At 45.5% G+C, this 26,094-nt stretch overlaps 1 protein-coding gene across 1 annotated transcript in view; it reads right to left on the bottom strand.

The window, feature by feature from the left end:
* ENOX1 (ecto-NOX disulfide-thiol exchanger 1) overlaps positions 1-26,094 on the bottom strand; it is a 211,754-nt gene that overhangs the window by 41,936 nt on the left and 143,724 nt on the right. The window contains exons 10-11 of the mRNA XM_054719823.1: positions 21,047-21,154; positions 16,727-16,783 (exon numbers count right to left, since the gene is read on the bottom strand). Coding sequence (XP_054575798.1) covers positions 16,727-16,783; positions 21,047-21,154 — 165 coding nt within the window. The remainder of the gene's footprint in view (positions 1-16,726; positions 16,784-21,046; positions 21,155-26,094) is intronic.

The following is a 26,094-nucleotide window of genomic DNA, read 5'->3' as shown; positions in this document are numbered from 1 at the left end:
CAATAATCAATAAATAATAATATAAGAATAAACTCTGTTTTGCATACTCACAACTGTAAACTTACTTTTCCCCCACCCTGTATTTCATATATACCCCTTCTCCCACACACGCATATATGACATATACATACACTAGTACATGTGTGTATATGTGTACACACATGTATATGTATATATTACTGTTGTTTAGCTCCTTATTTGAAAAATAGGATGATTCCCACATATACTTTTAATCAGAGAACAAAGACTTTGATGAGTAATTTCAATTTGGTGATGTTTCCCATTGAATACTAAGAGCATCACTGCTGCCTGGATCATAACTTAATGATGGGTAGCACCGTTCACACCACACTTAAACTGTGGTCTCAAGCTGTCAATTAAATGACTTTCTTTTGGCATAGTTCTGTGACAGCCATGCTGAATAAAATCCACCTCAGAATAGAAAAGAAATTTTCTTTGTATCCCAGTAACTCCATTCATGATTTAAAGTGTAGGTTGTAGTATTTTATTTTTAGTTGTATTATATGCCACTGTAGATGTTACCCAATGAAAAAATACACTTGATCTCAAAAACATCTGTGTGTTTCTCACCACTACGTAAAAATGTCATCCACACTGCCGTATCTATGCAAGTCCATTCCGTTCATAGCCTGCAAAAGTGCTGACATGAAAAATCTCCTCTACCAATAAAAATGAAGCAGCAAACAGAAGAAAATAAAGTGAAATACTTTTAAATGTATTTATGTGCATCCAGAATTAGTCGGTTTGATTTATCTTATATGATACTGACTCTATTGCTGGTGAAGATTAATTGTATTACGGTGCTCTTGGCATGTTATTTTCCCAGTCCATTTCTCAGTATGATGGTTCTTATTTTTCTCTGCTACACAGCACCCACTATCATAATTTTCACCTGCAGAGTTTACATTACTAATGGTAATATTAAAATTTAGGGTCTTTTTGACCTTTGTAGTGGTAAACTGGGTCATGAGAATAGATGGGATGTAGTCTGATAAATAAGAAAGAGAGGCATTTAATTATTAGTAAAGTAAAATCAAATTTCACAAGGTTTGCTGGGCATGCTATGAGATCTCAGTAAATATTAAATATTCTCCCCTTCCCAACAAAAAATCCAATTCTCTCTCCTCACTGCCTTCTTGCAGATGCTTTGCGTGATAAATGTTCCAAGAACTGTGTGTTCTGGATTGCTGATACAGGGTGCCTGATGGATAAGGAATTTGAGGTCCTAAGCTGGAAATAGTATGACTAATGATAACGATGATAATACTAATAGATAGGCTTACTGGGTGTTTGGTAGATACCAGGTTCTGGTACTTGTATCCATATTTTACAAATGAAAAAACTGAGGCACAAAGAAGCTTCCTAACCCCGTGGTTGGCAAACTGCGGCTCGCGAGCCACATGCGGCTCTTTGGCCCCTTGAGTGTGGGTCTTCCACAAAATACCACGGCCTGGGCGAGTCTATTTTGAAGAAGTGGCGTTAGAAGAAGTTTAAGTTTAAAAAATTTGGCTCTCAAAAGAAATTTCAATCGTTGTACTGTTGATATTTGGCTCTGCTGACTAATGAGTTTGCTGACCACTGTCCTAAGCTAACGTACCTAAAATGTGGTGGTTCCAAGAAGGGGCCCCAGGCGGTCAGACTCTGGAGCTATTAGTCTTTACTGTGTGTATCTGAGGGAATCACAACTGTTTTTACTTTGTCCAAGCCCCTGATCCCACCCAAGTCTTCTTCCTTAGGGAGAGAACTGAAGCCAGTCCTTGTGGAGTTTCCTCTTCAGTCGTATGCTGCCTCTTCAGTGGGCTGTTGCCCCAGGAGGATAGTGACTGGGCTGTGACTGGATGTGCTCCCTATGTCCACGTGGACTTGGATGGACATAGTTAGGAGTGGCTCACGTCAGTCATGCATACTCTCCAAATGAATACGATTTCTTATGAACCAGAGCCTTAAAATTAGTAATTGTATATGTTTCTCATTGGGTTAAATAGAAGCAAAGTTCAACATTTAGACTGAATAAGGTCTCAGTTCAGTATGATCTGATTAGAATTTATTCAGCTCCACCACTCTTCATTCATTAAATATTTATTGAGCCCCTACTATAGAATAGGCTAGACAACAAAGTTCCAAAGTGATTAATAGCAGTTGCTGCTCTCAAAGAATATAGAAGTCTAGAGGACGGATAGGCATGTAAAAAATATTAAAATACAGTGAGATAAAAGCTATGACAAGGGTTGGCCTCAGGTGCTATAGAAGCCCAGAGCAGCACCTACCCTGGACTGGGATGGAGAGTGGGCAGCAGTTACTCCATGTGTGGTCCACAGACTGGTAGCACCGGTATCATCTGGGAGCTTAGTAGCCAGACCTTCCCAATCTTAAACTCTAGGGTGGAGCCCAGCAATCTGTGTTTTAAGAAGCTCTCTGATTCTGTTCCTTAGTAAAGTTTGAGAAGTATTGCCTTTGAAAATGTAAGACTCACAAGTTCATAACAATTAGTCAAGAACACATACATCAAATTAAAATCTGTAAAATAAGAAAGTTGGATGAGGTGACCTCTATCACCTCTAGTCTAACTTTCATAATCTACAGGATTAATGCACATGACTTAAAGTGAACTGGAATGAAATGTGCTTATCTTCAAGATCCCCCGCAGATCATATACAGAAGGAGTGTTTGCATCACTTACCTCACCAGGCCAAACATACTGGCAGAGCTGTCTGAAGCTGCTAGAAATTCTATGTCGATTCATCATCAAGCTAATGTATTACAAGTGTACCCATCTGCACAGGCTTATCACTGTGTGAGATTCTGTAAGGCACACATACACAACACCTCCCCAAGGCTCTTAGATCTGAGCTGAAGATAGACCTATCATAACTGGGCTGTTCAGAATGTCTGCAATGATGAAAAATACTGTGGGAAAATGAGGCAATGGTAATTGTTTGGGCTGATCTTAGAATAAGGCCCCAAGAAATAGGAATTGAGCTGGGCTTAAAAACAGGTGGAATTTGCATTGCAGGCAAAAAGGAGGACATGATAGATGGGAAGTGGAATTATCAATAAAAAATCTAATTACTTAGAATTTTTAATGAATGGTGCAGCTAGCTGAATTCGACCTGTTGACTAAAGCCATTTATTCAACATAACCAGGCCAACAGTTATTCTTTTCTTACCAAGGGGGACAATTTGAATATTGTTATATAAAATAGCCAGGAACAAGATGTAAGCTCCCAGCTGGGAGACGTACTGTGCCCGTGTTCATGGGCATGTGTGTGTGTGTTAGTGTAGCCAGGGAGTGGGGATTACACCGACCCAATCGGGGGCTGCACACCGCCTGCACTTGTAGACCTTTCTCATAGTTTCAAGTCATCACTCTCAAAGCTGGCATGCAAAGAAATTGCCTGTGAAAATTAGATTCTGAAAGTCTCATAAGCATAAGTGCTCATCAGCACACACTGAACAGTCTGGAAATGGCCCAAAGAAAGCCACTCTGTAATCTCATGGGGAAGCCGGCATAATAAACACAAGAGCGACGCTGAGCATCACAGCCACAAATCTCCTCCACAAGGCCAATGCCAGGGTCGGGAAGTCTGAGGCAGGTAGAATTTTCTTGATAACAAATAATCAAATGAACAGAAATCTGGAGGTAGCTATTAATCGTTCCGACACTGGTCAGCCTTTCCATGGAACCTGCAGTATTTGGGAGCAGGACTTCCAGAGACCTGGCGAGGGACCGCTCGCCGTCCCCCTGGGACTCTCCCATGTCCACGCGGCCGCGGCCCGGGCAGAGGGCGACCGCCCTGGCTCTGACACTGGCCCAGCTCAGAACTGCAGACCCATGTCTTCAGGAAAACCCTACAGTCTCTCTAGAACAAGCATGTCAAACTCAAAGGCTAACACGGGCCAAATAAACAAGGTTTAAGTTTATGTGGGCCGCAAAAAAACAAAAGCTTCAATTTTCATAGAAACGTAGGTTTATTTGGAAAAGTATAGTATAAAAAAAAAGAACAAGAGCAATGATGAAATTAATGTTTTCTTCCTGACACTTGGCATCTCTTCTCTGCTACTATCTCTCCTACTTCGGGGGGAATCTTGTTCGCAGTGATTACTTTCAAAACTGACCCAAGGTGAGTGTCAGTAATTCTGGATCTGACAGGAGACTTATTTCTTTTCATAATCTAATCTAATAATAAACAAATATGCAAATTGACCTCACCTTCGCTACACCTAAGCCACGCCCACCAGCCAATCAGGACGAGTATGCAAATTACCCCCAACAAAGATGGCGGCTAATTTGCATATCAAGACAGCCTCGAAAGAAGCCAAGAGCTGCATAAGGGAGTAAAGCTTCGAAGAAGCAGGCAAGCCGGGGGGCGGGGAGGAGAAGGGAGGAGCGAAGTCAGGGCCGGGGCGAAGGGAAAAGCAGGCGGGCTGGAGGAGAAGGCGGGGCGGGTGACAAGGGCGGAGCGGAGGCGGGGCTGGGGGCGAAGGGAAATGCAGGCGGGCTGGCCGAGAAGGCGGGGCGGGTGACAAGGGCGGAGCGGAGGCAGGGCCGGGGGCGAAGGGAAAGGCGGGCGGGCTGGAGGAGAAGGCGGGGCGGGTGACAAGGGCGGAGAGGAGGCGGGGCCGGGGGCGAAGGGAAACGCGGGCAGGCTGGAGGAGAAGGCAGGGCGGGCGACAAGGGAGGAACGGAGGCGGGGTAGAGTGCAGCAGGAAATCCTATTGCAGGATTTTTCCTGCAACGGGAATGCTAGTTGTAAATAACTGCTCACACCGTTATATTGGCTGGGCTGCAAAAATATTGGTTGTGGGCCGCATGCGGCCCGCAGGCCACGAGTTTGACATGCTTGCCCTAGAAAGAACAGAAGACAAGCAGGCCTTTTGCTTTTGAGAAAAGCTTTTCTTCACAGTTTTACTTTTCCTCTCTGTGAATTAGGAACACAGGGAGGGGACTTACACCGAGGTGTGGTTTGCTGAAGTGCTGAGGTTTCGTGATGTCCTAAATAAGATTTAAGTGTGAGGACAGCAACTTTCTTGGAGGTTTGATTGCAATGCCGTTACAGACGACTGCAAACAAACATGGTGTCTGGTGCCAGGGTGAGCGGCTGGGCTGGTTTCTGATCTCCAGCCCTGGTGTGGCTCTGGGCCCAGTGGGCAGGGAGGTGACGCTGGCGGGCCCACCTGTTAGACCCTGCGGAGGGAGGGGTCACGGAGAGGCGGCCCCAGCAGAGCTGGGAAGGCTTTTGAGGCTGAATGATTAGGACACCTTCCACTTTATTGTGGGTGTTTGAATATATTTATTTTGAAGTCCAACCTTTGTAGTTTGCCCCAGGAAGCCTACTCATATTTTATTTGCAGATTGACACCTGAGCTTTTAGCTTCGAATTTGAGAACCTTACTGTTGGCTCAAGTTTGCACTACGTGTTTATTCTGGGGCAGGCGACTTCCCTAGGAGAGGGGCCAGGGTGCAGGGTCGGTGAAAGCCCGTGCTCCTTGACCTGCTGGGGTTGACCTGGAAGTGCTGGCGGGCCGAGCAGGGGAGCAAGCCGGAAAACTCCTCCTGCCCTCACCCCTTTTCTTCCTTCTCACCTTCCCACCTGCTTTCCTGCTTTGTCATCTTCCTACACATTTCCTCAAAGAAATGCCACAGTTCAGTGCATTATGTGGCAACGTGATGGATGAGCTCTGGCGACGAGCAGTGTGTGGAAACTGCCTGCCCTTTGCAGCACTGCCGAGTGGCCCAGGAGAGCCGGGCGCTGAGCTGAGCCCCTGAGGAAGGCCAGGGGCACAGCGGGTGAGTGGAGCAAGGCAGAGCCAGCCCTGGCTGCTACATTTCATACCCCTCCCCTCCCGGGCTCCCCTGTGGTCAGCAGACACCAGGAGTGGGGAAGTCACTGTAGAATGTTTAATATTGTAAACGACAACCACCACCATCCAGAGAGCCCTATGGCTCCTGAGCCAACTTACAGAACTATCAAGAGCAGGTTCACCTACTGGTGAGTCTTCGTTCCTTGCTGTTTTCTAATCTTTAATCCTCCTGACACATCTCCTGACGCTGCCCTACTGTCTTCCAGAGGCACTAGGAGAAAATTCTGCTTCTGTCCACCTTTTGGGTTTCTGGCTTTTTTTATAAATGCTCCTAAACTTCTTTTCTGTTCACTTTTGATCAACATACCAGGCAGTGCTAAGCTGTATCTCTTGGGAGACTGAGACTTCTAGGTTTATTCGACTTGAAAATTATTCCTTGCACTCAAGGCACATCTGTATGTTTATGTATGCCTCTCTTGTTGATGCTTTAGAGCTTGCATGCATTTTCTTGGCCATATTAGAAATAAAACCTTAATGTTCCGTTTGGGGCTAGAACTCGTTTTATTCTTTTACTTGCTAACTCTTCTCAATTTCATGTATTCTCTTGAGAGGGTAGACAAGCCCATTTGGGTCGTGGTGGCCTGTGTCCCTGAGCCGTGGTCTGGGATCCCACAGGGTTCAGGCTCCACAATCCCCAGACCAACAAGAAGACAGCACCAAATCCTAAACGGCACATTTCAGTATAGTTCTAAATTATTTGCCAAGTATATACAATTTGCCTTTTCCTTCCAAATTCAAATATTCTTGGGAGTTATTTTCCTGTCCTGTGGAGGAACGCAGAATCCTCTCTATGTAGTACTACCCCAGACATTATTATTGGCTGTTTATTTCATCACTTACCAGGCAGGGGCTGAGCTTGGATCTTTTAAAAGAAGCCATGGATCTCCCTCTATCTCTAAATCCCAACCCAGTGGAAGGGTTTCTCCATTTAAAAAGTGCTTAAATGCCCGGCTGGCATGGCTCAGTGGTTGAGCATTGACCTATGAACCAGGAGGTCACAGTTTGATTCCTGGTCAAGGTGTGTGCCCGGATTGTGGGCTCAAACCCCAGTGTGGGATGTGCAGGAGGCAGCTGATCAATGATTCTCTCTCATCATTGATATTTCTCTCTTTCTCTCCCTCTCCCTTCCTCTCTCTCTAAAATCAATATATATAGTGCTTAAATGGTGTATGAATTAGCTAATACATTGTTAAAGAATATTCATTGCATACTATCTGTGACAGCAAAAACAAATAATATTTTAAGTCCCATGGAAGTGACTGATTAAATAATCTGCAGCACATCTGTGGCGTGAAGTATTAGGCACTCATTAAAAGTCATATTAAGAAAACATTTAATAACATGGGAAAATGCTCATGACTTATTAGGGAAAAGGTCTAGGCTTTAAAACTTCCATATGATATGCTGTAAATTTGGTAAAAAAATATATATGTGCACAAAGACAAAGATGAAGGACACACAAAGAAATGGAAGCACTGATTTTTAAGTGGTGAGACTACAGATGTTGTTGTTTTTTCCTTATATTTTTCTGCACTTTCCAAAATTTTCGCCCCCAAACATGGTACTGTTAGGATAAGAGCATTCATATGCATGTATATTGGCTCCATAGAAATTACAACCTTCCGTTCTAATTGACCGCGTTTGCCTCTGCATCAGGTAGGACTATCGTGGACTGTGTGGGGGAGTACAGTCTGCAAAATGGACCACGCGCGTCTCAGAGCTTGGCTGCAGCCCTGCAGGTGCCCGGTGCGTGCAGACCATGTCCCTGGAGCGGCACTCGTGTCTCCTGCTTTTCTTGAACCGGGCCTCGGGGAAGAAGGTATTTTCACTTCTCTAAACCCAACCTGCCAGCTGTACTAAACATGCGCTCACCCTGTTACATGCTCCAAATTCACTAACGGCAAGCAGGCCTTACCGACTCCTGTGCTGACACTAAGGGCAGACGGCAGCCCCAGGGTCCGGCTGTGGGAACACACTGTCAGCAGGCAGGCGGGCTCCTGGTAAGGAAACTTCTCCTGAGTGTTTACTGGAAACGAGAGCCCTAACCATGAAGCCAGCCCCCGCCTCTGCTTCACGCAGCTCCCTCGCTTCCTGCGGGAAAGTGGGGGCTCTACCAGGGTTTCCCCTAGTCATCAGCCTTTTCAAGGGTGCTGGGCTGGGGTGTGAGTGGGTTTTTCAGATGGGATTATGGATCTCACAGCAGAAAACATGGTTAACCAGCTGGAAAAGCCCAGCTGGTGGGGGCAGATTTAGAGAGTGGAGGTGGGGAAGGAAGCATCAGTGGCAAAAAGCAATAATTTACAGGAGCTGCAACTTAAGGAAAAGGCCAAGTTCGAGGTGTGAGCATTTAATATGGGAACAGGGTTATATATTACAGGGTAAAGGGAATATTAGTCCATGAAAAGTCTGCCTTATTGATTTCAGACATGTACAGAGCAAGGGTAACCCCAGGCATTCACAGACACGAATCCATCCTTCCCTGAAGGAAGACACAGTGGCTTTTCAGAGGGTCTTACACACTATATACCCGCACATTGCACCCAACTCCCATCAGACTCTCCTCTCCATAGAGCCAATCCTTCCAATAAAGGTCTTGCGTGCAGAGAGTTTTTGGAAACATGCAAACAAGCCTGTTATTCCCACTGTATAACTGACAGGGACAGTGAGTCCCGATGGAATGAAACAGTGGACACGTTTTGGCTAGCACAGTGAGGCAGCCTCACCTGGGGCAGGACCCCCACATCTCTAGAGCCCTGCACCAGGCACGCGGAAGGCTGGAGCGATGGCAATAGCTAGCATGCACTGCCCACACTGCCCTGCACGCAACGCTCACATCCACCCTATGAGGCAGGTGTGAGTATTACTTCATTTTAGAAAAGAAAAAACGGTGGTTCAGTGTATCGCTCAGGGTCACCCAGACAGTAACCGGCAGAGCCAGGACTGAAACTAGGCCACTTGGCTCTCAGATCTGTTCTGAACCTTACACGCTGCCCTCTCCTTCAATGGACACTTGTTGATTTACTGAGCACAGTAGAACGGCAGGCTGTGTGGGAACAAACTGAGGGACTCTGTACGGGCCGGGGACAGAAGGAGGTGGTGAGAAGAAAGACGGCAGGGGCTGGAAGCACCGTGTCACTGCAGTCTCACACCACAGTGTCTGCCGGCTCATCCTCGGCCCTCTCTCCTGCTCCCTGCTCCCTGCTCCCTCTGACAGAGCCTGTGGGATCGGGAGCAGCAGGTGTGAATCCTGACAGGAGGGGTTCCTTACTGTCTCCTCTACTCCTCTTACCGTTCAGGGTCAGGTCTCCCAAGAGCAGGGGGCAGGTGGCTACGGGAGGAAAGGATAGAGCCTGAGTGGTCGTTGCCATTTGAGGATGTGGTCCTATTTCCTGGTGGGAACTTTTCTTTCCCTTTCTCACCTTGTTTAATACATTCATATGTATTCTTAGCTCACGTGCTTCCCTGCCTAAAGCAGTGATTTTTCAACCTTTTTCATCTCACACATAAACTAATTACTAAAATTCTGCAGCACACTAAAAAAATATATGTTTTGCAGATCTGACAAAAATAGTTATAATCTTGATTCATTCACATCGAATGGGCTATTGTTGTGTTGTCTGTTGTCTTTTCTTTTCTTTTTTTCTTTTCTTTCTTTTTTGACAATCTAAGGGAAAAGAGGTCAGTGCCCCTGACTAAAAAGCCAGGTATTAAATATTTTATAAATCCTCACGGCACACCGGTTGTAAATCGCTGGCCTAAAGGATGAAAGCCACGTTTGAAACTGGGCAAAACACTGGCACTTGTGAGTTCTGCCGCACACACACCATTACAATGCGTGGTAACAGGAGCTTGCTGCTGCTGCGTGCTGAAGCTGAAGAATGCTCCTCGCACAGCATTTCTCCCGCGCACGCCTAACATCTTTACTCTGCCGGGTTTAAAGACAACTCTTATGGAGGCAAAGTGACAAACGGAAGTCTTTTCCCTTTTGTGTGTCTATTGTGGGGCGGAAAGGGTGTTTACTTGACAGTGGTAACCTTCCTCATCACAGATTAACCCTCTTTACAGGCTGCAAGTGAGTTCTCTGACCGCAGCGTGTGAGCCTGACTGTGCAGGTAGGGAGTGTGGGGTGGCAGCTCTCCTGCAGCAGAAACAGGGCGGGAGGAGAGAAAACTCACCGGAATCTCTCAGACCAGTCAGGCCTGTACACTGAAGGCTGAGGCTGTCACTTTACTTGATTCCTCCTATTTGTTCCTACATTCCTCGTGTCCTCTCCCTTCTCCTCCACTTTTCCACCAAACATACATGTTAGGATCGCAGATGGAGGTGCCTCTGGGAGGAAGGTCACCAAAAAAGATGCCAGATGGGGACTTTATCTTTTCTTACGATTTTGATATCCATTATGCATAATTGCCAGGGACCAGGCTACTCATTCAGCACTTCTGGGGATTGGAAGACTGCTCAGTGATGGAGATGAAACAACAACACATACCTTTGCTTTCAAGGAAAGAAAACTGGATCTGGAATAACTGAACTCTCTAAGGGAACTGTGATAAAGGCTAGTTTTAAACGTGGGTCCACTTAAAAGGTTGAACTGCCCACTGTCATTTAATACATCCAGTTGCACATACAGAGAAAACCCTGTGTAAAATCAGCGAGTGCAGTCCTCTTGGCGAGCATGGCCTTGGAGGCTGATCTCAGTGTCTGGCTCTCACGGTTTTGGAGTGGTCTTCCCAGAAAACTTTCCTTATGGGCACGGGCTTCCAGAAGATCTGTCGTGTGGGGACAAAGGTGGGCCTCCTGAGGGCGTCTCTGTTTGGGGACCTCAAGAACACCAAACAAGGCGGTCAGATACTGTGGTTGCTCAATAAAATGTAAAAACAATAGAAAAGCAATAGTAACTGACCAAATCTGGATTAGCTGGCATCCTGTAAGCTTCCCAACTCTCAAGACTAAGGCAAAGGGTTGTTTGTAAATTGTAGGATTCAACATATCATTTGGAGGCTCCCTCGAGGACAACCAATGGATTCCACGAGTGAGCATCTGCCACGCTGATGTTCTGAATGCCAACGACTCTGTGAGTCTGAAGCTGCCTACCAGACTTCATGACACAGAGATTAATATACAGAATGCCCCGGAAACAAATATGAGAGAAGCAGACTGAGATTTATGGGCATGTTAATTGCAGCATTATTTGTAATTGTTAAAAAAATGGGAAGTTAAATGCCTAACACATAGATGCATAGTTCTATTATTTCATATCTACATTATTCAGCTATTAAGAATCATGTCTTCGAGGAACATTTGGTGACAAGAAAAAAAACTTATGATATAATGAGAAATCAAAAAGGTACAAACTTGAAGACAATGGTAATATTTATTTATTCATTTATGTATGGCTTTTCCCTCTGGTCATATACACGCACATGGCAGAAACGAACTAAAATAAAATATTCATAGTGGTTATCTTTGAGTAATGAGAAACTAAATTACTTTTCTTTATCTCTATATTCTTTTCTGTAATTTTTTAGTTTCATACAAAGTTTACCTTTCTACATGTATAATAGTATAGTTTTTAAAAACCAATTGTCAACTTTCACAAGAATACCCAGCTATACTAGCACCAATCTACTGTGTAATTACTATTAATAAATGATAATATAGTGAATCCCTACCCTCATATGTGAATAATTATACACACAAAAAGCATCTATTTGTCTCATTCAATAACCTCTGGGCCAGATGCTTTAAGCCTTAAGATCTGCATTAAAATGTATCTTGTCAAAGTACTGCCTACTATCCTATATAATAATAGAGAAATATGCAAATTATCTGGGACACCATCACATCACAACCATTCAGCAGGGTGGGCGGGGCTGTGGGGCCGCGGGGTGGGACTCCAGGTCTCGTGTGATTTTGTCCCGCCCAGGCAGACTCCCCCGCGGCCCTGAAGCCAAATCCCGAGGCAGACCCAGGGTTTACTAAACTTTACTGGAGCTGCTCCCCACACCCCCACCCCCTGCCCCAGGACTGCGCTGCCCACAGCAGGGTGCCCTGGCAGCCTCCTGACAGGCAGGTGGCCAGGGAGAGCCGAGTGGGGCAGGGGCGGCCGGAGCCAAGTTCCTGGGGGTCTGAGGAGAGTGCCTGACAGGAACCCGGACTGCAAAGAAGGAAGAGGAAGCAGCCACAGGGAGCTCTTCCAATCCCCCTGCATGGACACCCTACCCCAGCCCCCGCACCTCTGGGGGGACAGGGAGGCTGACTGGACAGGGAGAAGACCCAGCCTTGGGGGTAGCCACAGCCCGCACCTCTGACTCCCAATCTCTTCCCCCGCCACTCCCACCAGGGGCGCCCACAACAATAGCATGCCGGTGATGACCCATCAGCGCCCCTGGGTCCCGCGGCCCACCACTGCCGGGCCACCTCTATTGGAGCCTGGCACGCCTCTCCTCCCTACAACTCCAGACCTGGGTGGAGACAGGCCCGAGTGGCCCCCCAGGGTCAGACCCATCCCCCCTGACAGCAGCGGTGCTGTCTCTGCAGCGGAAGTGCACTGAACCTCGCTGGGGGCCGCGGCTAAACTTGCCCTCCTAGCCCACCTGGTCCCACCCTGGCCCGGCCCCCGCCCCGCTCCAGGAGATTGGAGCCCCGCCCTGAGCAAGTAGAGCTGCAAAAATGCCATGTACAACTTAAAGAATGGCGCCAAGCGGGAAGGTTTGACAGTTACTCCCCCTTTGGCCTTGCCTCCCTCCTAGCACCCCCCTACCAATCTCCCAGCCAGTGCCTCCAGGGATGACCACCGCTACAGGACTGCTGGCCAGAGCCCGCCCCTCCGAGGCCTGCAGAACCCTCTGCAAAGCTTCCATAGCTACAGTCCCAGGAAACAATCATGCCCTCCTTCCCTAATCAGCACCTGCTATCTGCGAGGGTATCTGTGGGCTTAAAAATAACAATCCCTTCCCATCTAGACATCACTTATTTGATGAAACATTTCTAGGTTTATTAGCTCAGAACCTCCTCATGACAACCCAGTGAGGTAGGCGGAGAAGAGATTACAGTTCCCATGGTATATGCGTATGTATTCAGAAATGAAGCTCAGAGAGGAAAAGTGTCAAGCCCTGTGGTTCCCAAGGTGCAGCACACGCCCCACAGGGGGGCAATTTGATTTTAAGTGGGGGTAATTCGAGAATGAGTTAACAATTAATTTTTTGTATTTCTTATGGCTCTAGGGGGCCTCATCTACAGCGTATCTTATATAATAAAAGGCTAATATGCAAATGACTGAATGGTGGAATGATGGGTCACTATGATGCACACTGACCACCAGGGGGCAGACACTCAATGCAAGAGCTGCCCCCTGCTGGTCAGTGTGCTCCCACAAGGGGAGCACCGCTCAGCCAGAAGCCGGGCTCATGGCTGGCGAGCACAGCGGCGGTGGTGGGAGCCTCTCCCGCCTCTGTGGCAATGCTAAGGATGTCTGACTGATGGCTTAAGGACCTAAGCCATCAGTCGGACATCCCCCCAGGGCTCTTGGACTGCGAGAGGGCACAGGTCAGGCTGAGGGACCCCACCCCCTAGTGCATGAATTCCGTGCACCGGGCCTCTAGTATTAAATACTGTTGATATTGATACCAGAGAAGGTCACTGATACTTGTTGAGTACATGCCCTGGGCCAGGTGTTTATCTATGTGCATTCATTTAACACACTTAAGGATGAGGAAGGTGAAGTTCAAAAAGGATCAAATAACTTGCCCTGGTCATAAGGCTGTTTAGTGATCAAAACAGATTCAAACCTTCTCCTCTCAGTCTGGTGTGAAAGCCTTGTCTCCTTCGACCACCATGGGGCTGGTGGAAACTTCAGATGACACTGAGACTTCATTTCAGACCTTTAAAAATGTCCTGACACAATATTTTGCTAGCATCCCCAATGTGTGGCCCAAATAAGTGATTTTTGTTTCTTTTCTTTCTCATAACCCTAGAGGAGGTGCTAGGGAAACTGTGCAAAGGAGACAAACATTACAGACAAGAAAGAGGACACGTGAACAATTCACCTACTGGGAACCCCTGAGAAAACAGGTTGTAAGTGTAGCTTGGGCCTCTGCAGCGGAGACTAGCAGGTGCTGCTGGTTCTGCGGCTCCACAAGTATCTCACCTGCCATTGGTCAAGGTGCTGCTCCTCCCTCCTACCGGACCTGAACCCCAGCTCTCAGCAGTCAGGTCTCTGGGTTGGTTGCAAAGCCCACATCATGGACCCGAAACAGGTATTTTTTTAAATCTAAAAATGTTCCTTTAAAAAGGCCAAAGCCCTCAAACTTTTCCCATCTCTCTATATAAAAGCCTAAGCGACCGGCTGACCATCCGACCGTCCGACCGTCCGACCGGTAGCTACAAAGTGCACTGACCACCAGGGGGCAGACACTCAATGCAGGAGCTGCTGAGCTGCAGTGACTAGGCAGCTATAGTTACTTGGCAGCTGAGGTTCTTGGGTGACATACCCAGAACCAGAGAGGAGGGAGCCCAATTTGGGGATGCGTCACTTGAGAACTGCCCTCTCACAATCCGGAACCCCTCAGGGGATGTCAGAGAGCCGGTTTTCCGCCCAATCCCCACAGGCCAGGCCGAGAGACCCCACCAGTGCAGGGTCTCTGGTTTATCAATAAATGCCTTCCAACATTCCTCAAAACAGAGGCTCAGGGCTAGATGTGTGTCATCTAATTTAATTCAATCAGCAGATGAGATTATAGTAGTAACAACATCCTACTCAGGTAGAACCTCACTGTGACCAAGTGCTTCCACATCCATCAGCTCCTTTGCTTCTCACACTAAGCCTCAAGGAAGGAAAGACAGGCAGTATTACCTACAATTTACAGACCGAGAAGTTAAGGCAGACTGCCACTTTCTCTGGCCCACTGGATTACCCACCGCTTCCTTGGAAGGCACAGAGCGCCTGACTTGGGGGAGTGCATACGAAAGTTTGGGCTGAGAATATGGCAGCAGTGTGTCCCTGAAGCCAGGATCCTGAAGAAGATTTTTAGGGTAAGAATGGGGGCAATGAAACATTGAGGTGGGAAGACATCTCTACTTAGGTCACAGTGTCTCCTATGGGGATCTCTGAATGAATGGCTTCCTCCTCGAGCTTTCTATTTTCTTAATTCTATCCATTCTTCAAAGTCAAACACAAATGCCACAGATGCAGGAAGCATTCTTTATTATCCAGCACAAAGAAACCTCAATAATAACACCGTAAGGTTTTCATGTTCTTCAGCTCATTACAACATCATGATACGTTTTTGAGGAAAAGGAAGCTCAGAGGTTTAAGTAACTTGTCAAGTTGACACAGTTAACAAGCAGCAAAGTCCGAATTTCAAACTACATCATGTCACAGTGGCCTGACCTTCCTGTACACTTACCACATCTTATATATTGCCCATGTGCTCTTTAACTCCTCAACTGCTTCACAAGTTCTTTGAGGGCAGACAGCAAGCCTTACAATTCTTTTTGTTTAAAAATGTTTTTAATCCTCACCTGAGCATGCTTGTGTATATATATATTTCCCATTGACTTTTAGAGAGAGTGGAAGGGAGGGAGGGAAAGAGGGGGATATATATATATATATATATATATAGAGAGAGAGAGAGAGAGAGAGAGATTGATGTGAGAGAGACACATAGATTGGTTGCCTCTTCCACGTGCCCTGACTGGGGCCGCAGGGATCTAACCTGCAACCCAGGTATATGCTCTTGACCAGGAATTGAACTCAAAGACCTTTGGTGTGCAGGGCAACTCTCTAACCACTGAGCAACACCAGCCAGGGCCTAACAATTCTTTGTAAACTACTCTCTCCCCAGTACCTAGCAGAGCTCCATGTACAAGTCAGGTCTCAATAAGCATCATATGTTAACTATCTGTTTGGTGGGAACAGTAATTAATAAGAGGGAATTTCTGGTACTCTGAATGTCAGGCTCTCTGCTGTATAAAGTTAAAACAAGAGTAAACATGAAATGAGTCATTTCTCCTAGCTCTAGTTAATCAAGCATTGATTACCATGTCTGATTCTGTGTTATGTGAAAAGAACTGCTTAGTAAGCATTTTCTGTGATGAGAGTAATCAGATACATAGAGATATCAGAGATATTTTTAAAAAGACAAAAACAGGATCATCAGACATATGGAGAGACAATGATCTACATGGTATTATATTGCACCTGAGACTGAGGAACTTCCAAGGCAAAGAGAGCACTTGACTAATTTGGGGCAACTTAAGGAACACTAAGAGAGGAAGTCAGGCTGCTAACTGGGGCCTGTACCATTATGCCTGTATCAAGAAGACAGATGCATCATGCTACTGTTGTGGGTCTGACACAGAAGAGGGGTACACTTTCCAGGGCTTTTCTTGGAGAAACAGTTTGCCCGGATACCTCCTCAACATAGTGATCATTTCATTACCATCTGCATTGACAGGCAAATTGAATAAATACACATGCAATGTCTTACCTATTAACCTGTTGGGTCTCATTCCATCTGGCCTCCCAACACATCATTAGTTTATAGCTTTGGAAATATAAAGGGCTCAAACAAACTCATTGAGATTAGAAATTTTATGAGATTAGAATTTTTATGACCTAATGGTCAGGTACTTCTACGTTGGCATCCTGTAACCTGAGCTATCAATAGCAGTGCCTGTCTACTATATTTGATTGTCAAACCAAGCACAGTGATCTGAATAAGCCACTGAGAGGCAGGAATTCTCATTTCCTTTGTGTTATGAATAAAATGCCACATTCCTATGAGCATTCAACCAACATCAATTAAGAAAGAAGAACAAATACCAGGTTTAGGGCACCTACATTTGTATCCTCATGGCTGTGGCCATTGGTCTCCACCAATTCCTTGGTACCTTTTAACTGCAAATTAAAAAACAAAACAAAACAAACAAAAACACCAAGTGAATAATCAAGTATATCTGTTAAGTGATTTTCACCTTATTAACTCTGGTTCGTCTGAGGTTGCACTGTATAAAACTTCCAAGGAGGAAAAACACAGATGGGGCCCATAATTCTAATGAGTCTTACTGAAACCAGTTTGAGACCAATATTTTATGAGACTTGATGGCTGGCAAGAAATAAATGGATCTTATTCATTATTTTTTAAATAATAAGATTTGAAAGCAATTCCATAGGCATAAAATGTACAAAAATTGGTTCTTAAGAATAAAAAATGATTTCATTTCCCAGTTGCATTGCTATTAATTTAAGCCCTGCAGTGCTTGCAAGCTGCCACCAGCCAAATGATGTGATAGCAACGGTTACTGGTGAAGGTTGGTTGGTTGAATATGTCACAGAGCTACTGTCATGTCCTCTGTGAACATGTTTCAATCGCTGACATGGTGTCTGGAGGCCTAAAAGAAGATGGTTTGCTTCTTTCCATAAAGGAAGAACTGGGAAGACATCTCCTTGGTCACCGAGGCATTAGCAGAAAAGCTATTTTGGACAGTGAACATTTGAAAACACTACTCCCTGGACTCTCTCTCAGAGGATCATGAGAAATCAGCTGTTACAAGAGTTCTGGAACCTTTAATTGGCATTTTATCCTAGCCTGACTCAAAGCAGACATATGGAGGCAGAGAGCAAGGGCAAAGGGTGAGCAGGCCTTGCAGCTGTTGCCAGTATTTCTTCCTGGCTTATTATGCTTCGAAGCAGCACCTTCTGTGCCATTTTTAATGCCTAAAATAAAGAATTCGTGGTGAGAAATAAGTGCTTAAAGTTTGAAAGAAAATAAATGCACATATACCATCCATGTGCTTGGTTCGAACACTGGTTTTCATGGCTATTTGTACACATTAAAACGAAAGGTTCATTATATTTTTAAGGCAATCTCAAACTCTAAGCAAGAAAGCCATATGTTCTTTGTGCCAAGAGAGGGGCTTTGCCAAAGAAATGGTGACTGGAAGACAGTGAGTGTGGGGCAGCTGGTTATGGACCAGTGCAGCTGATCATGGCTCATGTCCACATCTCTCCCACTTACGAAAAAAATTCTGCCCACTAGGCTTCAGGGCCACATCATTGATGTTTCTACAAATAACAAGTATAAGGGAGCATGGGCAATGGGTGGCATGTATGAAAAGAAAAGGGCACGCAGTGATACAATTGCCATCTATTATCAGTGGGCACAAAAGGACTTTAAAAACCTCTCTACATTTTCCAATTTTAAGGTTTTCTTACTGTAGGTGTCCCTCACCTTCTTCCTCTTTGTCAACTCTCTCTGCTTAGGACTGTAACTCATGCCACTGTGAGTTAGAGTGGAGTTAGCTCAGAATGTTTTGTTATTTTCAGAGGAAGTATAGCACTGTGCTGTTAAAGAGCTTCACCTTTGCAAGCTTAATGCCATCAATGTGCCCTTCTCCCCGCTAAGTCAATGCCATCTTCCTCCTCCACGTTCTCATTATCTCTGCTCTCGCTTCGTCCACTATGCATTTGCTCTCATCTCTCCCTCTTCACCAGCATCGCTGCTCCCCTGCTCTCCTCTGCCAGGACTGACAACCACAGGTCGTGCCTCCCTCCTGCAGGTTCCCCTTTCCCGACAGCTGGAGCCCCTCGCTGGCCTGCTCCCTGGTGTACGAGTCTTGCTAACGAGACTCCCTGTTCGCCTCGCTGCTCCCTCCTCCAGATGGAGGGATCCAACATCATGTCTCACGGGACTTGGGTCTTTTGAACAAGCTCAGGTATCAAGCCAGTGGGGCCTGGAGGGACCTGGAGGCGCTGCATCTTAGCAAACAGAGAACTCAAGGAATGAGCCTGCCCTTTCTGGAGGGGTGGGGCCGCTGATGGCAAGGTGCCCTCACAACCTGGTCTTTCTTTTCAGGATTCCCAACAAGTGGCAGTCACTTTGAATAGCAAAATTCCAAGTCTTCTGGGAAGGGTCTCTGTGTCTGTGTGTGTGTGTGTGTGTGTGTGTGTGTGTGTGTGTGTGTGTGTGTGTATAAAAGCAAGACTCCAGATCCAAACAATCAAAATCTCTAGCAGTGAGGCCATTTATCGAGGCCCTATCTATGCAGGCACTGAAAAGGTGTTCATACATGTAGTCACCCTACCCAAGTCCAAAGAAAGTCTTGGAAGGCAATGCTCATGGAGGTACATGTGTGTTTTAAATGTATGTCTCAGGGGGGGATGGGTGTCTACAAGATGAAAGGAACATGCCCACTGCATGCCACCATCGGCAGGGGTGACAGGGGCACCGGGAGAGGGGCTGTCAAGAAAACAGCTGGTGGGAGGGGTAGCACCCAATGCATTTGGCTGCTGTGGACCCACTTAGATTTAAACATTCTCAGGGCCTTTGCTTAAAAAGAGCCATCCCATTTAAATAGTACAGCAGATTTTAAAATGCGTTCTTCCCAGTTGTATTTCCTAGGTTTGTAATGATTTTAGTGGTTCTGAATCTTCTCCACATTCCATTTATTTTTTAAGTAATGGAGAGTGAAGTGTGATGTCTCACCAGTGACGGTGTCTGTGCTTTGCTATTTAACGATGCAAACCCTACAAGAATATAACAATACTCTCTGCAAAACTGGGGTTCAGACTTCAAATAAAAATAAAGGATTTGAGTCACTCAGAGAGAGACTGCACATGTGCAAGCACAGGAGTAGAAACCAGGAAGGTGAGAGCTGTCTGTTTGATGGGGAGCAAGTTTGAACCAAATCGGCTCTACTTGGCTGGGAGTCTCCGCACTGCGAAGGCGGAAAGATCGGTGACTGCAGGTCCCCGAGACAGTCGGCCATGTGAATTTGGTAAACAGTATTTTTCAGCTCCATCTAACCTATCCAAAATCATACAAATTCAGCCTCAGTCTAAGTTACTGAATATATATCAATTATAAATGAGAATGATTTGTGTTACAAAGCATCTTCCTCCAAAGCTATAGAAGCTTATAAAGTGTCCAGCACCTTCAATTTTCCCTCACAAATCACTTATACTTTCAGGGCAGTGGTCGGCAAACTGCGGCTCGCGAGCCACATGCGGCTTTTTGGCCCTTTGAGTGTGGCTCTTCCACAAAATATGCGGGCAAGCACATACAGTGCGATTGAAACTTCGTGGCCCATGCGCAGAAGTCGGTTTTCGGCCTGGGCAAGTCTATTTTGAAGAAGTGGCATTAGAACACTCAAAGGCCAAAGAGCCGCATGTGGCTTGCGAGCCGTGGTTTGCCGACAACTGTTTTAGGGGAAAGTAACTAAAAATACATTTTTTTGACCCCAAACCATTAAAAATAAACATGTGTAAAGTGACTGAGTCACAGCTGACTAGGGTCACACTCTCCCAACTTCATATTTAAAAAATGTCACTTTTGCAGTTACTTATATTTATACAAATAATGTTTTCATAGAGGACTGTAAGTTAAAAATGTAAAACGCCTGAAATTTGGTTAGGGTTGGAGTTACTCTGTGTGAGCTCCCCTCCCAGTTACATGCATTACATCTCGGGCAGCAAGTGCAGGCCGGGCCGGACTGGGAAAGCATTCTAACCGCTTCCCCGCCCCCAGCCCCCGCTCCTCCCGTGTGGACGCTGGGCTGGACTCACTCTGCGCCGAGCCATCCGTCTTACCCGGCTGTAAGACTGCACTTTCAAATCCACTTATCACTGTCAGGCCACACTTTGCTATCACAGGAAGCCAGGATGAAACGATCAGATTTACAAACTTCATATAAAAGGTTTGCTGCTCACCGTGGTGAGATCGGTGCCCTGGGGCACAGGGAAGGTATTTCTTTAATGTTGCCATGAATCTGTCCTTCTTATGCACACGTCTGTCGGCGTGCCAGGGGTATGCTACTCATTTTCCTCACTATTAGACTTAAGAGGAAATTACCTGCTTGCTAGGAAATATATCTGCACCGCCAATATTTTAAAACTTTATCAAAATTCATTTATCTTCTGGAAGAAACTCTCCCACATGGCTGGTGGGCTAGGGTAATCTAAATAGGGATCTGAGAGTGACAGCAGAGGTGCTGGGCGTGAGATTATAAATTCCACAGAGCAAAGCCCTGGGAGGCTGGCTGGGCAGGGGCCAGGCTGATGGCACCGCAGGTTCACTTCCGTCACGCTTGCGCGCCCAGCGCCCAGGAGACGCGGGCCCACGTCGGAACCGGTTCCCCAGGCAGAGCTGCCGCGGTCACTTACTTGCTCCTGGAGGACTTTGAGTAACGCCTGTGTGTGCGACTGCTCTTCCTTTGCTTGTTCCAGTTCTGACTTTTTGTTGTTTAACTCCTCCTGGATGGTCAGCAATTGCTGTGAAATGAAAGGATATGGAGGGTAAGTAGGACTGAAGGCCAGTGACTGTAAGACATTCAAAATATGCACTCAAGACCATGAGGAGATTTGTACAAGTCTCAGAGCTTAGTCCATACTTCGGTTAACTTCTGCGTGTGTTCCTCTCCCCACAGCTGAGTGTAACAAGTCTTGTCGTTTAGGGACACATCAGGCTGTGACATTGCTGCACAGCAAAGCCAGTTTGTTGTAGTATTTGTAAGGCACCGTTATATTCCTTTTGACAATTGCATATTTGTGAAAATATGTAGAATAGTGTTAATGAACAACATATTGAAGAAATAAAAAATGTATATAACCGGTCATCTCGTCCAAGATGACTTCATTTTACTTATGACAGTAAAGCTACTTCACCAGGTGGCTGGGGCCACGAAGGATCCTTTTACTTTCTCTGTTATGACAGTGATGTTTTATTAGATCAGCAGGACTGAAGTCCAAACTGCAATCAATATATCAGCCGAGAAAACTGCTGATATAAGCTGTCAAAACGCTAAGCTATGGCCTACACTGCTATTTTTAAGCCGGGCCACTGAGGGGATTTTGGTAAACCTTTCCTCGCCCTCTCAACTGTAACTGGTGGAGGCTTGCCTGTCTGCCAAGCACAGCGCTGCCCAGCACTAATTCTTTGGAACGGGTTGTATATTAATACACACACGGGCTGGGGCACATTCAAGAGCTTCAGAGCAGGCTCTGGAAACAGCTAGGTCTATTCAAAGCCTCCTGACAACAAAGGACTAGCTAAAAAAGACAGAAGCGTATTTTTTCTGCTACTGTCCATAACAGATGCCGCCCTAATGCTATGAAAATATTAGTGTTTCCCTGCCTCTTCGGGCCCTTGACAGACTGGCTGCAGAGCTTCCCAGCCAGTTCTTCCCTGAAAGGCCTGGATAAACACTGGCACTGGGTTTCTGATGCATAAACCCACCAACTGGAAGGATTAAAAGATTTCCTTCAAAACCACTCGTTTCGGGGCATGCCTTGGTTTGGCTTGCTCTGTTCCCTACTCTGGCACCAGATACAAGAGGAAGAACCTACCCTGGTCCTCTAGCATAAACAGTGATTTCCTTGCAATTTTCTAAAAACTCAGTGCCTCCTATTTCACCAGCTGCCCGCAGGTGAGGTAACACACCACCCCACACTGGCTCCCCGAACCCTTCATGTGATTTATGCATCGACCGATTAAGGTACAGAAACCAGGGAGCCCATCTTGTACTTCGGCACTGTGACAAGCACCTAAAATGACAGTTCACAAACAGTGCGCAATGGCTCTGTCCCTTCATTCTCATTCATGACTCGTCCAGTTCTGAGGGGATCTGGTGCTGACTTTGATGATGTCAAGTAAATGCGTGTTGTTGTTGTTTTTTTAATCCTCACCTGAGGACATGCTTAGAGAGAGGGAGAGAGAGAAAAACACGCATGTGAGAGGGAAACATCAATTGGTTGCCTTTCGTATATTCCCTGACTGGGGATCAAACCCTCAATCCAGGTATGTGCCCTGACCAGGAATCAAACCAGCAACCTTTCAGTGCACACAACCCTCAACCATCTCAGCCACTCTGACCAAGCAATGCCAAGTAAATTTTTATATCATTAGATAATTTCAAATCTAATCCTTAAACCTCCTTTAAAAATAAACCAAATTGAAGGGCAGGAAATTATCTTCAAAGGCAGGTTGCTTATGTTTGTTCCCTGAGCACTTGGAATAGCAAAATTTAGAACAACCTCTGTCCAGCAGAAGGGCTTGGCTACATTGATGATGGCACATCTGTACAATGGAAAACTATGCAGCCATTAAAAATGAAGCCGCATAGCCTGGCCAGAGTGGCTCAGTGGTTGAGCATCAACCTATGAACCAGGAGGTCATGGTTCCATTCCCGGTCAGGGCACATGCCTGGGTCTCGGGCTCAATCCCTGGTAGGGGGCGTGCAGAAGGCAGCTGATCAGTGATTCTCTCTCATCATTGATGTTTCTATCTTTCTCTTCCTCTATGAAATCAGTACATCTATATATATATATTAAATGAAGATGCACAAATGTCTCAGGACATAGAAGTGCATCAAACACTGTTCCCTGAACAAAAATTTCAGGTTTCTAAAAGGTTTCACTGAACTGCAACATATTCATAGGAAAGGATTAGGACACCATTTCTGGGTGAGTGGATTTAAGGATCTTTCTATTATTTTTGCTTGTAATTTTCTGCTGTGTCTCTAAGGAGCATATATTGCTTTAGTAATGAGGAAAAAAAAATCAAAAGAACTTGATTAAGGTTGGGGAAAGGACAAAGAAAAGAATACTACTTGGGTTTAACTCTCAGTTATTATTACCAATGCTGTGAATAAAGAAGAGGGAAAGTGAGAATCCCATTAGAGTCTGCTATTTCATTTACGAATGTACAACACTTCTTCATTCTTTTAAATCACACACACAATGTCATGGGGATGTAATGTACAGCATAGGGAATATAGTCAATAATATCATTAAAAAACCAGTCTAAATGTACTTAACACTAATAGACTACACTTAAAATAGCTAAGATGGTCAATTTTATGTTATACAAACTGTACTACATTTAAAAATTAAGATTCTTAAAAATTAAATACATATATACACACACACCCCCTTTCCCTTTATGTCACTGCCCATTTTTAAGCTTTCATCCTATTTCATTCTTCCTTGATATCACACTTTTTAAATAAAATGTCTTCTCTCTTATTCCTGCTTCCTTTCATTCTCATATGTAGGTAATCACTTTCAATGGTTTCTACTTTTTTATTCGAATGTGTTTTTCCAAAATATATAATGTTCTTGAGTATGCATTTTTATGTAAGTGACTGTGTCACATTTATTTATTAAGCATTATGTTTTTAAGGTCCATCCATTTTAATATATACACAGGGTGGAGCAAAAGTAGGTTTATAGTTGTGAATCTACAAAACACAGATATTCTTGTATTATTATTTATTAACTAGAGGCCCGGTGCATGACATTAGTGCACTGGGGGTGGGGGAGCTGGGTCCATCAGCCTGGCCTGCGCCCTCTTGCAGTCCACAGTCCAGGACCTCTTGGGGGATGTCCAACTGCTGGCTAAGGACATCCCCCGAGGGGTCCTTAGCATTGCTGTGGAGGCGGGAGAGGCTCCCGCCACAGCTGCTGTGCTTGCCAGCCGTGAGCCCTGCTTCTGGCTGAGTGGCGCTCCCCCTGTGGGAGTGCACTGACCACCAGGGGCAGCTCCTGCATTGAGCATCTCCCCCCTGGTGGACAGTGCATGTCATAGTGACCAGTCATCCCACCGTTTGGTCGATTTGCATATTAGCCTTTTATTATATAGGATTATTGTATTATTTTTCATACAAACAACTGTAAACCTACTTTTGCCCCACCCTGTATAAATAATCTATTGCTGCTGATGTGGCATAATATTCTTGGGAGTGCATTCCCCCAATTATACCTAATGTACTCTCCCAACGAAGGCCACTCAGATTATCTTCAATTCTCCCTCCCCTACACAAGGCTACAAAGGAACATGCTGGTGCATGTTCCCTAATGGGCCTAGGGAGGATCCCTTGCCTTGTTTCCAGCAGCAGAACTGCTGGTCCATAGGAGTTACTTAGCCAAAGCTGCTCCACAGAATGGCTTCACCAGTCTACCCACCCACCAGCAGTGTATAAGAGTTACTGTGTCCCACATCCACACAAACGCTTAACATTATCCAACTTTCTAATATTTGTCAGTCTAATAGTATAAAGATTCTTCATCCTTTAAAAGTTTTGTACTTCTCTGACTCCTTGTGATTTTAAGCATCTTGTTAGCTGCTGAAGTTTATTTATACTTTAAAAAAATGTTTTCCTCACCCAAGGATATACTTTTTTAAAACTGATTTTAGAGAGAGGAAGGGAGAGAGAGGGAGAAAGAAAGAGAGGGTGAGAGACATCACCAGGTTGCCTCCAGTACAGGTCCCAAATGGGGATTGAACCCGAAACCCAGGTATGAGTCTTGACCAGAAATTTAACCTGCATTCTTCAGTGCATGGGATGATGCTCCAACCAACCGAGCCACAAAGAATAGTCAAGGATAATGTTTTCTAAAGCTGGGGCCCTTAAAATGCTGATTCCTGGGCCACATAGAAGATCAATTAACTCAGAATATCTAGAGCTGTGACCCAAGCAACTATGCTTTTTTTTAAAGAAAGCGAACAACTTCACATATAATTTCACTTATATGTGGAATCTAAAACCCCAAATAAACAAACAAACAAAACAGAAACAAACTCGTAGGTACAAAAAACAAATAGATGGTGGCCAGATGGGAAGGGGGTTGGTGAGATGGTTGAAAAGATGAAGGGATTAAGAAATACAAATTGGAAATTACAAAACATTCACAGGGTTGTAGAATACAGCATAGAGAATACAGCCAATAATCCTACCTAATAAAATGGTAATATGTAAATTACCATCACTCCACTACGTCCACGATTGGGCCAGTGGGAGGCACAGGGGGTGGGACTCGGGGTGGCCGGGGTAGCCGTTTGGGCCAGCGTCTGCGCCATGGCTGTGCTGCGGAACAGAAGGGGCCTCTGGGTCAGCGAGCTCACGTCCCGCCGCGGACCATCAAAAGCGGGGGAGCTGGGTGCCTGTCTGCTCTGGCACCACGCCTTTCAGAAGCCTCCACTCTGAAAGGCCTGGTGCACCAGCAGACAGGCACCCAGCTCCCCCGCAATCGAAAGCGAAAGCGTGTAGGGGACCCTTCACGTGCATGATTCAATCATGCACTGGGCCTCTAGTATTCTAATAACTATGTATAGTGTCAGATGGGTACTAGACTTACCAGGGTGATCACTTCATAAGTGATGTAAATGTTTCATCCCTATGTTGTACACCTGAAACTAATATAATATTATATGT

This window comes from Eptesicus fuscus, chromosome 8 (genome assembly GCF_027574615.1).
Source record: "Eptesicus fuscus isolate TK198812 chromosome 8, DD_ASM_mEF_20220401, whole genome shotgun sequence".
NCBI classification, from domain to species: Eukaryota; Metazoa; Chordata; class Mammalia; order Chiroptera; family Vespertilionidae; genus Eptesicus; species Eptesicus fuscus.
The sequence above is the reverse complement of the archived record's forward strand: the minus strand, read 5'-3'. Positions and strand labels throughout refer to the sequence as shown.